Below are 17,045 nucleotides of genomic sequence, written 5' to 3'. Positions count from 1 at the left end.
TACTGCTTAAGCCGGTGCTAGGGGGCGTGGGGAGTGTTGCATTTTCCATTACTGCCCATGAACAGACTCAATCAAACCGAGTCTGCAATTTTCACTGTTTGCCTCGGTGCTTCCGAGGAATCTACTTTCCAGATTTTATTTCAACCCACGCTCGTTTGTTTTTAAGAACAAAGCAAGTAATGAGAGTCTTTTTCCAATAAACTGTCCAGGAAATAATCCGATGGCGATATAGTCATGCAGGACATGAAGCATAGTATACTTTTGCAGAATTCTATAAACATCCGGAATTAACCCAGCATACTGTTCATCACGGTTCATAAAGGAATTAACCTTTTCCGCTATGCAGGTGGTTGGCAGTCGACACAGCTGGCCCAGAAATTGTAGCTTTTTTAAGTCAACGATATTTTCAATGTATCCCATGTTTAACGCACACTATGTGAAGTCTATATTTGTGTTGACTTTGAATGAATGTACGTGTTTTTCACAAAATCTGTGAGCTACTTCCAAATGATCAAACTTCGTTTTAGAATAGTTGTTCCACAGTTCGCAGCCGTATAGAGCCTCAGGTATAACGATAGAATTGTATATTGTTCTGGATGTCAGCGGGTTTAATTGGGTTGGATGTAAACCACTTTGAGTCACACTCAGTAGAGTTCCTCTCGTTTTGGTCGCTGCTTCCTGTGACATTCTACCTAATGAAAGATATCGATCACATACAAGTCCAGGTTTCCACTGTCTATTCCTTTGAGGGTTTCCAGTCTCATTGAGATCTATAATCGCACACTTCGACGTATCATAGTCAAAACGTCACTTACACGAGTACTTGTGACAGATATGTAGCATTTCATCAAGTGCGCGTTTTGAGATCGAAACCAGTATCATGGTGTCTCTGCGACTGTTGGAGAGCACTACTGATAGTTATACAGACAAAAACCAAGACCACTTTGTTCCTGCATGAGACCGTTTATATAAGCAAGATAGCAATGTGGTGAATATTTCCCCCTTGTCGTGTACCTTGACCTATAGGAAACCATTTCGAAACAAAACCACGGTTCTTCACGCAACTTGTCGTATTTCTATACATCTTGAGAAATGCAAGTAGTGACGTATCGTCAATGGTCTGTCTGAGTTTATAGAAAAGGCCCAAAATGCCACACTCTGTCAAAAGCTTGACGGCCGTTAAGGAAACATATGTAAAGTTTAGATTTATGTTACTTCGCAAATAAACACTTTCACGCTTTATGAAGGACGTCATGAGACAACCGAATTTTTCCTGGAATCCGCCTTCTGATCACTCAAATTCTATAACATGCTATGTTTGCACCTTTTCAGCACAATCATTTAAAAAAATATAAAAAAACCGATGTTAAGGTAATCGCTCTGTAACAGTTCGGGTCATCTTTACGTTTTCGTCGTGAAGATATTGGCAAGAATAGGGAATACATAGTCTGACACTGGCTTTAAATGTTCTTACTGTATATTATCACAGCCACCAGATTTCCCACTTGGACAAGACGTAAGTACACCGATGACGGCATCTGGATGCACCGTTACTGTAGGATCGGGCACTAACTCATTACAACTTTGTCTTACGCTTTCTGAAACATGATTCCCCCAGATATATAACATAATCTGGTGACAACGCAGGCGTATACAGTGATTCGAAATAGAGTATGTATTTCTCTGCCATATTTGTTTGATCATTTAGCGTCATCCCTGTGCCCGCACTATTTCTACTTTTACGCCGAGCATTGACTAATTTCCAGAATTGGTTGGAATCTACATCCGCCGTATGATTGTTTTCATTGTCAAGGTCAATCACTGGTCTTTACGACTCGTCTATGCAATGCCCTGAATTCACGTTTGGTCTTCTTGTAGCTTCTATAAAATTGGTCGTCAGCCTCTTTCGGTCTACCCTCACAACACCAATTTCTACCATGTCATAACATATCATTATGTGCCTCTCGTAACTGAGTATTCCAGTATGGTTTTAAAAATATAAAATGACTTTGGCAACTGTTCCTTTGAAGCTGCAAAAGGACTTTACAGACTTGTTTCTATGCCTCGTCAATATAAGTTTTACTAAGCACTGAGGATTTCAGCGACTCATTTTCACGTACAGAGTTTCTTTACATGAGTAGATCTTGCTCATTCACTCTTTTCCAGTTCATTCTATCACTACTTTCATTAAACATGACCAGCGGAAGTGGAACACTGAGTCTAGATATCACAGGTCTATGCCTAGAAACGTTTAAGCAATTGTCATCAACAATTTCACAACTCAGAATACAATCAGTGATTTATACTGGTAAGCATATATAGTCAATTAGAGACTAGTGTACAGTATCATATGCAACAAAGGAATATCTAGCCCCTGCACAAATAGGTAATGAGGTGACTGCAATAAGATTATTATCTCTTAAGAAATTACAAAACATATTATCTTTTATGTTTGCATTCAAAATATCACATTTTGAGTTAAAATCCCCAATGTAAATAACTGTACCTAACGCAGAGTAAATACTCCAAATATCATTAAATCTCTGTATATATTCATATACAGATTAACAGGATAATTTGAACATAGCAATTACAGTTGAAAAATATATATAATTCGACTTGGTGTAAACTGTAATTGTATACCAATTATACGATCAGCGTCTATTACCAAAGGGGTTATATTCTGGCTAAATCACAGTGGCAAAACACAAGTAAATGTAAGTTCACTTCAAACAACCAATGTTCGCTTATACCAGCAACACTAATATTATTTCTCAATATTGTATTACACAAGTACGTAGCTCCTGACATAATGCCAGTCGCATTCGATGTCATTCGATGTCATTAAGTTTAGATTTAAAGAACCCCATGTTACTATGTTTAGTCTAATTGGGCCGACAACGGACAGAATCTCTTGTCGTTTTCCACACCATTCTCGCGATCAGAGGTTCTGAACCTTAAAGGGACGTTCGTCAATACGCCCGTGACACCCATCGCCTACACAAAATCTCATGAGGCCAGAAGCCTCGTTTTAACACTAATTCAGAATTTTCTTTGTACGTTTCCGTCTAAATTCAGCAAATTCATTATCCTCACTCACCACTGACTCAACACTATTTCTATCCGTTATTCAGACAGGTATTGCTTCCCCGCACATACTGAGTGGTTGCTGAAATTGGTTACCATGGCTATTTTTATCACTGATTGAACACTACCTATACCCGATATTCGTACTGGTGTCGAATCGCATTGCGTATTTATACTGTTATCGGCTGTTTCTGTTTGCTGCCAACGGTTACCATGATAATGTTGACTGTTAACGTCATTCGTATTTAAATTACTTACAGCATTAGAATTATAAGTAGTCGCATTTATAACAGTATTTCATATTGTCACCTGACATGTCATCACCAACGCCATGTTCGGTCGACGTATGCTCACGTTCAGGCGACGTCTGCTCACGTCCTGGTGACGTCTGCTCACGTTCAGTTGACGTCTGCTCATGTTTAGTCGACGACTTCTCACATTCAGTCGACATCTACTCACGTTCAATCGACGTCTGCTCAAGTTCGGTCGCCGTCTTCTTTGACACAATGTAACTACAGTCATCTGCTAATGTGCCGCCTAACGTCATAGATTCGTGTTGCCCCGAGTTTCCAGATGCCAATTTACCGGCCATATGACAAAAAAAAGCTAAAAACATCATCTATACTCATATCATACCCGTCATACAATTGTTTTTCCGGCATTCGTACATTGCCAAACAAGTTCACGTGTTCGAGTATTACTATCTGACGTCACAGCAAACGGCACTTTCGTTGTGCTGTTTGTAGAGGTTTCTCCACTTTGAATGTTTATTGCATCTGTTTTTTGTTGATTTTCACCACTTGGATATTCTCGCCATCCAAAAACACTCAGTCGACATTAGTCTGTATTCGATTGGGCTTAGCCTTGTACTTACGTCTTCATTAATTTTGGCTGACACTATATCTGATGTATCTATTGAATTATCGATTTTGAACGGTTTAACAAATCCGATTTTGTACCATGTATTGCATCCTTGGTCACTTTTGTTTGGTCCGATCTGATTTTATCGCTAACATGTATCGTTTGTTTCATCACTAACATGTCCTTTTGCAAAGATGAAATGGTGTCTTTAAGTAAATCCAGCTTTGTCCTACATAACATATATCTATATTTATTACCAAAAGAAACATAGGTCACTGTTAGTTGCCAAAAGAAACATAGATCTATGTTAGTTACCAAAAGAAACATAGATCTATGTTAGTTACCAAAAGAAACATAGACCTATGTTAGTTACCAAAAGAAACATAGATCTATGTTCGTTACCAAAAGAAACATAGACCTATGTTAGTTACCAAAAGAAACATAGATCTATGTTCGTTACCAATAGAAACATAGACCTATGTTAGTTACCAAAAGAAACAAATGTTAGCTACCAAATAATTTTATTTTGATATTGAAAAAGCAATTCTTTGTCGTTGGTCACTTGGTGTGATTTTATAATTGCGTTACTAAGGCTTTTTAAAACTACAAAGTGTGTGAGTGTTTTTATCGAGGAATAATCAGCAGAACTTTCGGAAAAATATTCAGTTTCATAATTTCTAACTTAGGAAATCACTTTCAAAATTACATAGGCTATATCCATATCACAGTTTTATTACTGTTTGTATGTTAGTTATTTGTTCACCTTTTCTTGTTTTGTTTTTTTCTGCAGCAATTTTTTACTGACGGAAAAGATGTATAAAAATGTATATGAATGTAACACTTCTGCATTATAATGATTATGCTGTATTTAAATATGCTACAATAACACTTACTACTTTTCCAATTGTTAGATGATCCTAGCAAGCCTGATGGACGTTTTCATGTACCTAAAATTAACCTCCAACGTCTCAGCCATACTGCAAAGTTTATCACAATATGTAAGTAATTGTAGTTTTAGCTCACCTGAGGAGGTTGAGCTATTGTGATCTCTCACCGTCCGGCGTCATTCCGTCCGGCGTGCGTCGTCTGTCCGTCGTCCGACGTCCGTCGTGCGTCCAAACTTTCCTTTAAACAACATCCCCTCCTAAACCACTGGGCAAATTTTGATGAAACCTCACAGGGATATTCAGTTGTTTAAAGAATTGAATTCAATTCAGAACTCTGGTTGCCATGGCAACCGAAAGGAAACACTTCTTGTCCAAAACCATAGGTCCTAGTGCTTTGATATTAGGTATGTAGCCAGTATATAGCCAGGTGTCACAAGTTTTACATAAACATATACGAAAAAAATTAAAAAATCTTCTTCTCTGAAACTGCAAGGGATAGGCATTTGATATTTGGTATGTCGCATTGCCTAGTGATCCTCCATCAAAAGTGTTGGGTGAAAAGACCTGCCATTGGGGTTCGAAGTTTAACATAGACATACATAGGAAATAACTTTTAAAAAAATTTTGTCTGAAAGTTCAAGGCCTGGACCTTTGATATTTTGTATGTAGCATTGCTAGTGGTTTTCTAACAAGATTATTCAAATTATGCCCCTGGGGTTAAAAGAGGCCCCGCCGCGGGTGGTGATTTTTTGTATGAGTTAATAGGAAAAATACTTCAAAAATTATGTGATCATATTTACTAGACTGTTTAATTATATTTACCTGATGATCGCAAGTAATAAGTTGTTTCTTGACTGTGACCTTGGCCTACAGATCTGCTTTCTTGCTTTAAGCTCACTTTAGCACAAGGTGCTAAGGGTGAGCTATTGTGATCGTTTACCGTCCGGCGTCCGTCTGTCCGTCTGTCGTCCGGCGTTCGTCCTTCGTCCTTCGACACATCCTTTAAACAACATATCCTCTTTAACCACAATGCTATTTTGATGAAACTTTACAGAGATGTTCCTTGGATGGTCTTCATTTAAAATCATTCAAAGAATTGAGTTTCATACAGAACTCTGGTTGCCATTGCAACCAAAAGGAAAGTCTTGAAAAAACATATTGTCCAAAACCACAGGTCCTAGGGCTTATCGTATTATCTAGAGGTCTTCAAAAAGTTTGTTCAAATTATGCCCCTGGGGTGAAAAGAGGCCCCGCCCCGGGGTTATCTTGTTATGTGAGTTTTAAAGGAAAAAATACTTTAAAAATCTCTGATCATATTTCCTAGGCTGTTTTATTATAATTACCTGATAGGTGGGCCGGTGGTCTAGTGGTAACACGCTTGACTGCCAATCCAGAGGTCCGGGGTTCGAATCCCGGTCCAGGAACTGGAAAATTCTGAGATGCTCTTGAGTGTCTCCCACCTGACTAAGAAGCATGTACAGGTTCTTCCCAGGAAAGACGGCACATCTATATGTAGGAAAAAACTTCAAAAATCTTCTTGTATGAAACCAGAAGACCTAGGTAGGTCAAAGCATTGTATGTAACATTGCCTTGTGGTCCTACCAAGGTTGTTCCAATCATTATCCTGGGGTGAAAAGAGACCCTTTCCCGGTGGTCACAAATTATTACATAGACATATAGGAACAATCTTTAAAAATCTTCTTGTCTGAAAAAGCAAGGCCTAGGCTTTTGATATTTGGTACGTATCATTGCCTAGTAGTCCTCTACAAAGGCAGGGGTTCCCAAGTTTTACATAGACTTATATAGGAAAATAAAACTTAAAAAATCTTCTTGTCTGAAACTGGAAGGTCTAGGCTTTTAATATTTGGTTTGTTTCATTGCCTAGTGGCCCTATATCTAAATTGTTCGAATTATGGCCCTAGGGTGAAAAGAGGCACTTCCCTGTGTTTCCCAGGCTTTAAATATACTTATATAGGAATTCTTAAAATAAATCTTCTTTCCTAAAAATTCAAGGTCTAGGCCTTTGACATTTGTTTTATAGCATTGCCTAGTGGTTCTCTTACAAGATTGTTCAAATTATGTCAATGGGGTGAAAAAGAGACCCCACCCCGTAGTTCACTTCAAACTGACTTTCAGTGACAATGAATGTGACCTACCTTTTAATATTTTAGTATCAGTTTGACATTCGAGATATGTTGATACAACTGGGAAAAGATTTCAATGCTCACTTATATTATATATATATATATATATATATATATATATATATATATATATATATATATATATATATATATATTTGACTTTCTGACCTGATTGCTTACTCGTGTCTATGAAGTTCACCTCACTCAGGTGAGCGATCCAGGGTCATGATGACCCTCTTGTTTTACTTTTAAGCTCCGAGCTTTCTGGACCTTTGGTTCAGCCGTCGTCTACAATTAACAAAGCTAGGACATAATGTAAACTGATGCAACATTTAAGTTATATAAGATTTTGATCCAGTTAGGATTCATGGCCATAGATTTATAACAGACATATCATAGCTAACCATAATTAGAGTTTTAAACTACAGCATAAACACACATCTAACATGATATAATCACATGTTTACTTTCTACTGTTTCATATCCACAGAGGATATATCATATCAAAAAGTTTGATTCAAATTTGTTTTTGAAAAAATGCGATAACTTTCTTATTTTTGAACGAAACATGTTAGTGTAAGCAACCAATTTCTTCGTTAGAACGTTTGCTATCCCATTATCATGGTTTTGGTTCTAAATTTCACGAAAAGTTGTTTTCGAAATTTTTAGCACCTAGAATAGAACTAAATCAGTGTAAATGTGTAGAATCCATGTGTCATCAGAGAAGAACGCATTTTAAATTAATGTGTGTTGTTATTTGCGAGTAAAAATGTATGAAGTTTTGTTTTCTACATCTATCTTTTTATGGTGTGAAATAAAGAGGTAATTTAACAGTGTTGAGTACAATACTGAATTCAATTGGACTCGTACACAGCAGAAATAATCCATATTTGGACGAGGCGAATTACTGCTGTGTACTCGTCCAATAGAATTCAGTATTGTACTCAACACTATTAAATAACCTCATATTATCATATTATCTGTGCCTTTAGCAGGCTGCGGATCAATAGAAAATTTAGCTGTTTCGGCAATTTTAGATTATTTTAGTGATGTTTTCTGTGAATATTTTGACCAGTATTTACTCTAAATTCGGCCTTTATTAAATTATGACACTATTTCTGGATGAATTATTCACAAATTGGTGGAAACATTCCTAGTCCGTGATTCAAACCATAGCACAGCTTGTGTTAGGCTGATTTATAACTGGACTCTAATTTACTTAAAATATGACAGAATCACAATCAAATGGATAACAATTTGCTATGCAGTCATCCGTTTTCGACATATAGTGATAACCGAAAAAATTACAGCTTGTACATTCGTCCAGGTTAGCCCACATGATCAGGTAAAACAAAACACTGTATTCAACAAATTGGGGTCGTCTTAAGCAAGTGTATGAAAGAATAGATCTGATTATATGCAAATATGTTAATCATTCAAATGATCTAGACACAGAAACAAGTTCATTCTAATTTTTCAATAATCTTTAAAATTCTGACGGCCAAGAGAGAATGGAGAATTTTTTGGAAACACATTGAAAAGTGGCAGCATTTATATCAAAATATAGACCGTCGAAATATTTACCACATTAATCTTTCTAAATTCATTGGTGATCGTGTAAAGATTTTGTCTTCTTTCCGTACACAATTTCGTAAGAAAACTTTGAATTTCTATCTTCTTACCGTACACTTTTGGTCATTGACTGTCCGTACATCGAGTCTCTCCGCGCTTAAATTTATTTTCTGTTGTTTTTGTTGCATTCAAGGAGAAAGTCTAGAAAATCGAGCTGTTGTCCTAGGTATTGGTATACAGCCGATGAAAGACAAATGTCAGTGTCGTTTTATACAACAAAAAGTCTCCCCTAAAGGAAATATTAACAGAGATATCAATGAACAAACAAGGAGCCTACCTTTCCTAAATATCCACGTCCGCCATTTTGCATTTTTCTTGCCGTACACCAGGTCACATGACAGCATACAGTGACAATTGCCCACTGCGATAAGTTGACATGCACTGTACAGGTTCCATAACTCTGTTTTACATATCTACAAAATCATTTCCCTTTTCCAATTTTTTATTCATTCTTGTCAAGTGTTGCTGTCATCCAACATTTCTCGTTTTCAAGGCTAATTTGACATGACATCACTTAAACCTAGAGTACCGCTCGTCATATTTTCCTTGTCGAAATCTTAGAACTCAGGATTGGCATGTACAAGTATTAAAATTTTCCGGACAGGACCCCCGTACCCTCCCCCGCCCCCACATCTTTCTCATACAGAAAGCTTGCAAACTTTTTTAAAATAAAAATAAAATGATCATTCTACTGAAAACATATCTCAAAACCAATCTCAGGTTGACCTGAAAAAGTTAAATAATAATAAGATATTTTTTACTCTTATGAAAAAACAGTTAAAATACAAACTTTTCTTCCCGTAAAGAGAAAACGCAGAACACTTTGTCTTGATGACAGAAATTTCTTTCTCTTAAAACTACACATAATGCAGGATTTATTAGCATCTAAAATACCAGGTTACCCCTGCCGAAATTTTCCCAATCTTACACTCTGGTATACATACAGTTCCGGTCTCAGAACCTATTTCTTTATTGTGTTTAATAGTTTGTGAATAACAAAAATATTTTGAGAAGAAAAAGAAATTATCTTTTGTTTACTCAGAAAAAAAATATAACCCGACCTTCATAGAAAGCGAAAAAATGTATATGCATACTTTGTAATTTGTATTTTCTGTATTTACAGGATTGCATTGACGTTTTCCTTACTGTTATTACAATTATTGGCGGATCTGTTGGCATCTTCTTCGTGTCTGTATTGGGTGTTCCGCAGTGTGACCCTTCATATTTCTTAAGCCACTGTAATTATACAGTCAACCAGTATACAAATCGTTGCCTTGCAATAGGCATCCTAACATCTCTTCTAGTTAGTGAAATAATAGCAATTGGAAGCATCGTGATGCACTATCGTAGTTGTAAAGGTCTTAGTCCGTACAGTATGCTGAAAGCTAGGAAGCGAAGATTTGCTCTTCATCATAATGTTTATATTGCTGGAGGGGCTGGAAATGTTGCCATGACAACAGTTCCTGGACCAAGACCTTATGCTATTGGTTTTAGAGCTAAACGTAACAGAGCAGGCAAACAGATTATAATTGATGGTAACGTTATAGATGGAGGCGGTTTTGCTGGAGCCATTATACACCCACCAAATAATATTACTGTTGTACATCCACCGGTCGGGTATCCCCAGTTCCAGAGTGTAAACAACCAAAATACGCAGTATAGTCATGAATGTCAAGGCAGTTCCTTGGGAGCATCTGTACATCAATTACAAGAACAAAACAGATTACTAAGGGAGCAGATTGTGCTACAACAACAACTTCAATTAATGCAGCGACAGGAGCGGCAACAACAAAGCGCATTGTCACCGTCGCTCCCTCTGCAGCCTCCAAGTTATGAATCCTGCATGCAAGACCCAGAACAGGTAATCTTAAATCGTTAGAATAACCAGCAGATTGTAGAGTCTTTCACTTAATGAAGCCGAGTAACTGTTTAGGCGTTAGCGTTAGATATTGATATCCGCACCTTCAGCTAGTGATAGATTCTTTCCCTTGCATGTCATATTAATGATGAACGTAGAGTATAGCCCTTGAAACGTATTTTGAGCTTTTACCATGTTGAAAATACATAGCATTCTTGATCAAATACATGCTGTTCTGTTCATCTGTTGTTCATCAGCTGTTCATCGCACCTGAATGAGTATTTTATCGAACGTTTTCCTCACTTGTCTGTATTTGTTCTATTTTGCGCATTTATACGACTAAGAATCTTGGTTAGTTATGTGCATTTGTTCTGTTTTGTGCATTGGTCAGTATTGTCAGTTGCATGTGAATACTTTGTTCCTTAGAAATTTTGAATGTCTAAACAAGTTCATGTATGTTCATCAAGTTCATGCGTTTGTTCTGTTTTGCTCTCCTATTCGATGATTTAAATTAAGAGCCTTGCTCAGTTACATGAGTTGATTATGTTTTGTCAAGGGTCTTGGTAAAGTACATGCATTTGTTCTGTTCTGCTGTCCTTTTCAAGTTTTTTATCGAGTCTCGATCAGTTGTCAAGGGTCTTGGTAAAGTACATGCTTTTGTTCTGTTTTGCTCTCCTTATCAAGTTTTTTATCGAGTCTTGATCATCAATTGTCATGGGTCTTGTTAAAATACATGCATTTGTTCTGTTCTGCTCACCTTATCAATTTTTTTAATCAAGTCTTGATTAGTTACTTGCGTTTGTTCGTTTTTACATATAAGGAGTATTTTCGTCACGAGTCTTGACCAGCTACATGCATTTTGTTCATTTGCGAATCTAAACGAGTATTTTCGTCACGAGTCTTGACCAGCTACATGTTGTACATGCATTTGTTCTTTTTGCTCATCTAAAGGAGTATTTTCGTCACGAGTCTCGATCAGTTACATGCATTTGTTCATTTGCGCATCTAAACGAGTTTTTCATCATGAGTCTTGATCAGTTACATGCATTTGTTTATTTGCGCATCTAAACGAGTTTTTCGTCACGAGTCTTGATTAGTTACATGCATTTGTTCCTTTTGCTCATCTAAAGGGGTATTTTCGTCATGAGTCTAGTTCAGTTACATGCATTTGTTCATTTGCGCATCTAAACGAGTATTTTCGTCACGAGCCTTGACCAGCTACATGCAGCACCTAAACGAGCATTTTGTGACATACATTTGTTCTGTTTAGCGCACCTTAATGTGTAGCTTCATCAGGAGCCTTGGTCAGTTACATAGTTTTGTTCTGCACATATAAGCGAGTATTTTCATCAGTAACCTTAGTCAGTGACAATTTTGTTTTGCACACCAAAGTGAGTAGTTTTATCTGGAGCCTTGGACAGTGACATGTATTTATTCTGTTTTACGCACCTTAGCGAAGCTTTACATTGAAGTTATTTATTTCAGTTTTAAACTCATTGTAATGGAAATTATTTCCGAAAATGTGTACTGGCTGTAGTTATTTCATTTTTTAGCTCACCTGAGTACAGAGTGCTCAGGGTGAGCTATTGTGATCGCTCACCGTCAGGCGTCCGTCCGTTCGTACATACGTCGTCCGTCTTACCGTCCACAATTTCCTTTAAACAACAATCCTTCTTTAACCACTGGGCCAATTTTGATGAAACTTCACAGGTATGTTCCTTGGCTGGTTTTCCTTATCAGTTGTTCAAAGAATTGAATCCCATGCAGAACTCTGGATGCCATGGCAACCGAAAGGAAAAATTTTAAAATCTTCTTGTCCAATAAAATCTGTAAATATATCCTTTGGAAGCAAAGAACGCAACCAAGAAGAATAATAGCAGTCCCGGTTTGATTGAGTCTGTTCATGAGAGGTAATGAAATGTGCAACACCTCTCACGCCCCCTAGCACCGGCTTAAGCGGAACTCTATTACAAATATGTTGAATGGACTCCACCTTTCATAGGGCTTTTATAATTTTTGGTATGTAGCATCATCTAATGGTCCTCTAACAAGAATGTCCAAATTATCCTATCTAGGGTCAAAGGCGCTTCTTCAACAAGAATATTCAAATTATGCCCCTTGGTTGAAAAGAGGCCCTACCCCGGGGGTATCTTGTTGTGTGAATTATAAAGGAAAAATACTTTAAAAAATTTCTGATCATATTTCCTAGACTGCTTTATTATAATTACCTGATAGGTTCTTCCCAGGAAAGACAGCTTCGCGTGTATCGGTACTGTACACCGGGCACGTTAAAGAACAAGACTGTCTATTCACAAAGAGCTAGGCTAAGTTAGCCGGACAGGCCTGTATCTCTCTCTGTTCTCTCTGTCTGTTCTGGGGTCTTTATCTCACTCTGTCCCTCTGGTCAGATCGCTCTGTGTCTGTACTTGCAGAGGATGAATTTCACGCCCTGTGTGGCTGCGTTTGCTATATGTAAAGCGCCTTTGAACGTGTTTATCATGAAAAGGGCGCTATATAAATCTGGTATAATAATCTGGGTCAAATATGGCCCAGACCTGGGGGTCTTATGGTTTACATAGACTTATATAGGGAAAGCTTTGAAAATCTTCTTGTCCAATACCACATATTCTAGGGCTTTGTTATTTGGTGTGTAGCATCATCTAGTGGTCCTCTCACAAATTGTACAAATTATCCCCCTAGGGTCAAATGTGGCCCTGCCCTTGGGGTCACATGGTTTAACTAATTTAGATTTGAAGATTGAATACTGCTTAAGCCGTTGCTAGTGGGGTGTGGACAATGTTGCATTTTCCATTACTGCTCATGAACAGACTCAATCAAACCAAGTCTGCAATTTTCCCTGTTTGCCTTGTTCTCAGTGCTTCCGAGGGATCTGCTTTTCAGATTATATTATTAGAGTTATATATGGAAAAACTTTGAAAATATTCTTGTAAAAAACCGCAGGGCCTAGGGCTTTCATATTTGGTATGTGACATCATCGAGTTGCCCTCTACCAAGATTGTTCAAATTATGCCCCTTGGGTGAAAAGAGACCCCCGCCGTGGTTTTACATAGGCTTGTGTTGGAAAAAATAAAAAATCTGCTTCTCTTAAACCTGAAGACCTAGGCTTTTTATATTTGGTATGTAAAATTGTCTGGTGGTCTTCTACCAAGATTTTTAAATTATTACCCAGGGATGGAAAGAGGCCCTGCCCCAGGGTCCCAATTTTACATAGACACATATAGGAAAAAACTTTAAAAATCTTCTTGTCTGAAACCACAAGACCTAGGCCTTTGATACTTGGTATGTAGCATTGCCTTATGGTTCTCTATAAAGATTATTCTAATTATGCCCATGGGGTGAGAAGTGGTCCCATCCCGGGGTTCCCAAGTTTTAGATAGACTTATATAAGATTTTGTTTTTAAAAAACGTCTTGTGTTCGAGGCCTAGACAGAGTCTTGAAATTTGGATCACAAATAGTTTTGCACACTGGTCTTAAAACAGACTTTCAGCTACCATGAATGTGACCTACTGACCTTCTTTCTTAATATTTTAGCATCAGTTTGACATTTGAAACATGTAGCTCATATTACTCAGGTGAGCGATCCAGAGTCATCATCACACTCTTGTATAAGGTTTGCCACGAATTGCAATACAACAGGATACGATACGGTACGGTACGATACGATACGATACGATACGATATGATATCATAATATGTATTAATACTATGTGCAAACATGTATTGATAAGATTCGACATTCTTTTCAGATGCAGTTCCTACAAGAGCAAAATGAAGAATTACAAAATATATATCAGAGTCAACAAGAACAAATAACGAAAAGGATACCTTTTTCTAGTGACAGAAACACCACACCTTCAGCTCTGCCTATGTGACACTTCAAGCATTCAGCACGACCTGCCTGTATGAATGTGACACATAACACGACCTGTATGAATGTTGCACATTAAACGACCTGTATGAAAGTGACACATTATGAGACATGTATGAAAGTGACATATTACGCGACCTGTGTAAAGCTTACTGTTAACGTTAAAGAGAGTCAGGACTTTATCAGAAAGATTTAAACATGATCTCAGAGTAGAAACAGGCAGGTAGTTCCTTAATAATACAATCAATACATATAATGATTTTGTGTTCATTGTCATATAAAACTGCGGTATATAGAAATGCATTCTTTTACTATACTAATTTTCACATTTAAATTCCTCAATATGTCTGACCGTGAAGTTGTGTCCTGCAATATTTTTTGTTGGCAATTTATTTGTTCGTTTGCTGTTTTGTTATCATACCGACATATATCAAGTGATAACTGATCATAAAAACGTACATTATTTGCTGTTTTAGGCCCGAAACGTTGGATGTAAACTGATGCTGCGAAAATTTTCATTAAAGGCAAGCTCTTTCCCGGGCTGTGACACTCTCGTGTAACCCATATAAAATAATATAAGATAATTATTAGACACATATGTTAATCTCTGCCGTACTTGAGTTATGACCAACAAAACATGTTGCTGGCTATATAATTATAAGTGGAGTGTAAAAATTGTTTTAAAATGTTGCTGCTTTTTAAACTGTATACAATAATAATAGCCGCTATTCTAGATATCATAAAGAACACAAATTCTATTTTATCTGTTCCACCACGGCTTTGCGCCATTTGAGCTATGTTCATTCAAAACATTGAAGTATTAAAAAAACACTAATGGCTGCCTTCGAGGATTTTCTAGGTTTCATACCTATTTTTAAAATTGAAGCAAGTGAAAAGAACTAGCAAAATGATAATATGACATCTTTTGATGCTCAGCTTAATGTTAAAGAAGTATTAAATGACTGTGTTAAAAACTTCTTTTAGCCTTGATTATGCTGGTCACGCTTGATTCTACCTTTGCGACCAATGCAGATCATATTGAAAGAACGACAAGTTCATTATAAATAAAAATTTAGAAGGTTTACGGATAAACATTTTAAACAGAGACGGGGCAACTATTATGTCCTTTCCATACATTTTGTCACTTTTTCAAATTTCACAATATCGGAAGGGGACATCACCTACGATACCCACTCCGGTTTCGTCCACGATGTTTCTGCCTCTCGTGTCGTGGCGCGCCTACTTTGTCTTTGAAACATCTGATTCTGGATTTTCTTATTCTGCTAAAAATATTTTTATATTGACTTTCGGAGTTTTTACCATATGATTTAGGACATTTCTGCACATTTAATTGTAAATCAAAGACTTCTATCTGATCACATAGCTGGATTTGGATAACATTATTCGGGTCGCGGGTTCTGATTTTTACATCTGGAAAATATATTTTCGTTGTCGTTAAACAGAAAAAAGATGCAAAACCAAACAAAAATTAGGAAATTGGAAAGGCATATAAGTATGTATTGCATTGTCTTTTGTAAAAACAGTCTTAGTGAAGTATAGTATTATTATTGCCATCTTTATAGAGTAGATAATTGTTGCATAGAACATTATTATCCTTGATATATTTACTGCCGTCTTCTTTCTAAATGTGACATATCTTGTATTATATCAGATTGATGACAAAAATTTAAGATCTCACAGTTAGCAGTGTCTTTTCTTCTGGTGGAAGTACTTCGTAATAGCCATGACAACCCATGTGTAGAATCCGATCCCGGTCTAAAAGCCCCAGTACGTAATTGTGGCGTAACGCAAGAACAAACAAATAAAAGTTCATTTAACAATTTTTAGCTCGACTATGCGAGGTATAAGGGGAGTATCCTACTAACGCCGGGCCGGTATCGGCGTCTTTCCACGTCCCCACCTTGGTTAAAGTACTGTGAAATCATTTAATTTCGTCGGCACGAAATTTCGTGGTTTTGCCCAAAACGGCTGTTTCGTGGGGACATAAATTCGTGGATTTTCAATTTTTGTAAAAAAAAATGTATAATTTCCACAGGAATAGATCTACAAGTACTTCTGTCCTGACATGTGCAACCTACACGTGTCAAACAGCGCTTCCATGGTTACCGAAATTGCAATCTACGCCGCGGGAGATTAGCGAGTGATCATGTGCCAATTAACGACCGCGTTATCTATAATTATACGACCCCTAATTTGCAAAACGTTTTAAAACTGTGAAATATTCAATAAGAAAAGTCGGCGCCAATTAAAAAGTGTCAAAACCGTAGCACCTTGCACAATTAGCATTCATAATCGAAACAAATATACAAGTTGATCATTGATCATTTGATCGTGTTTTAAACAAGAACTAGTTATTGTACTGCAAATTATAACAAACTGTTATAGATTTAAATAATGTTGTTTATATTCCGTAGTACTAGTATAACCCTAGTAATAGTTACATAAACTAATATAAACTGGTCCGGTTTTTATTATTTTTTTATTTACTGTTGTTTTTTGTTTTTTTTGCAAAATGAATGGCGCGTCTGCATCTACTCGATAAAATTACAAACTGTTGAACTTGTGCATGTGTTATCTCCTGTCGAGAAACGCGTAACGTGAATTAATTATGAATGCATCGGACTCAAATCTAACAATTAGATTCTCTAATTTAATAACTCCAAAG

General features: G+C 37.0%; 1 protein-coding gene across 1 annotated transcript in view; it reads left to right on the top strand.

Annotated features, from left to right (window-relative positions):
• LOC123549002 (uncharacterized) overlaps positions 1-16,766 on the top strand; it is a 40,980-nt gene extending 24,214 nt beyond the window's left edge. Inside the window, exons 4-6 of the mRNA XM_045336746.2 lie at positions 4,860-4,946; positions 9,735-10,472; positions 14,238-16,766. Of these exons, the coding sequence (XP_045192681.2) occupies positions 4,860-4,946; positions 9,735-10,472; positions 14,238-14,363 (951 nt within the window). The 3' untranslated portion in view covers positions 14,364-16,766. The remainder of the gene's footprint in view (positions 1-4,859; positions 4,947-9,734; positions 10,473-14,237) is intronic.
• The last annotated feature ends 279 nt before the right edge of the window (positions 16,767-17,045 follow it).

This window comes from Mercenaria mercenaria, chromosome 6 (assembly GCF_021730395.1).
Source record: "Mercenaria mercenaria strain notata chromosome 6, MADL_Memer_1, whole genome shotgun sequence".
In the NCBI taxonomy this organism is placed as follows: Eukaryota; Metazoa; Mollusca; class Bivalvia; order Venerida; family Veneridae; genus Mercenaria; species Mercenaria mercenaria.
Note: the sequence above shows the minus strand (reverse complement) of the source record. Positions and strands in the feature narration are given on the sequence as shown.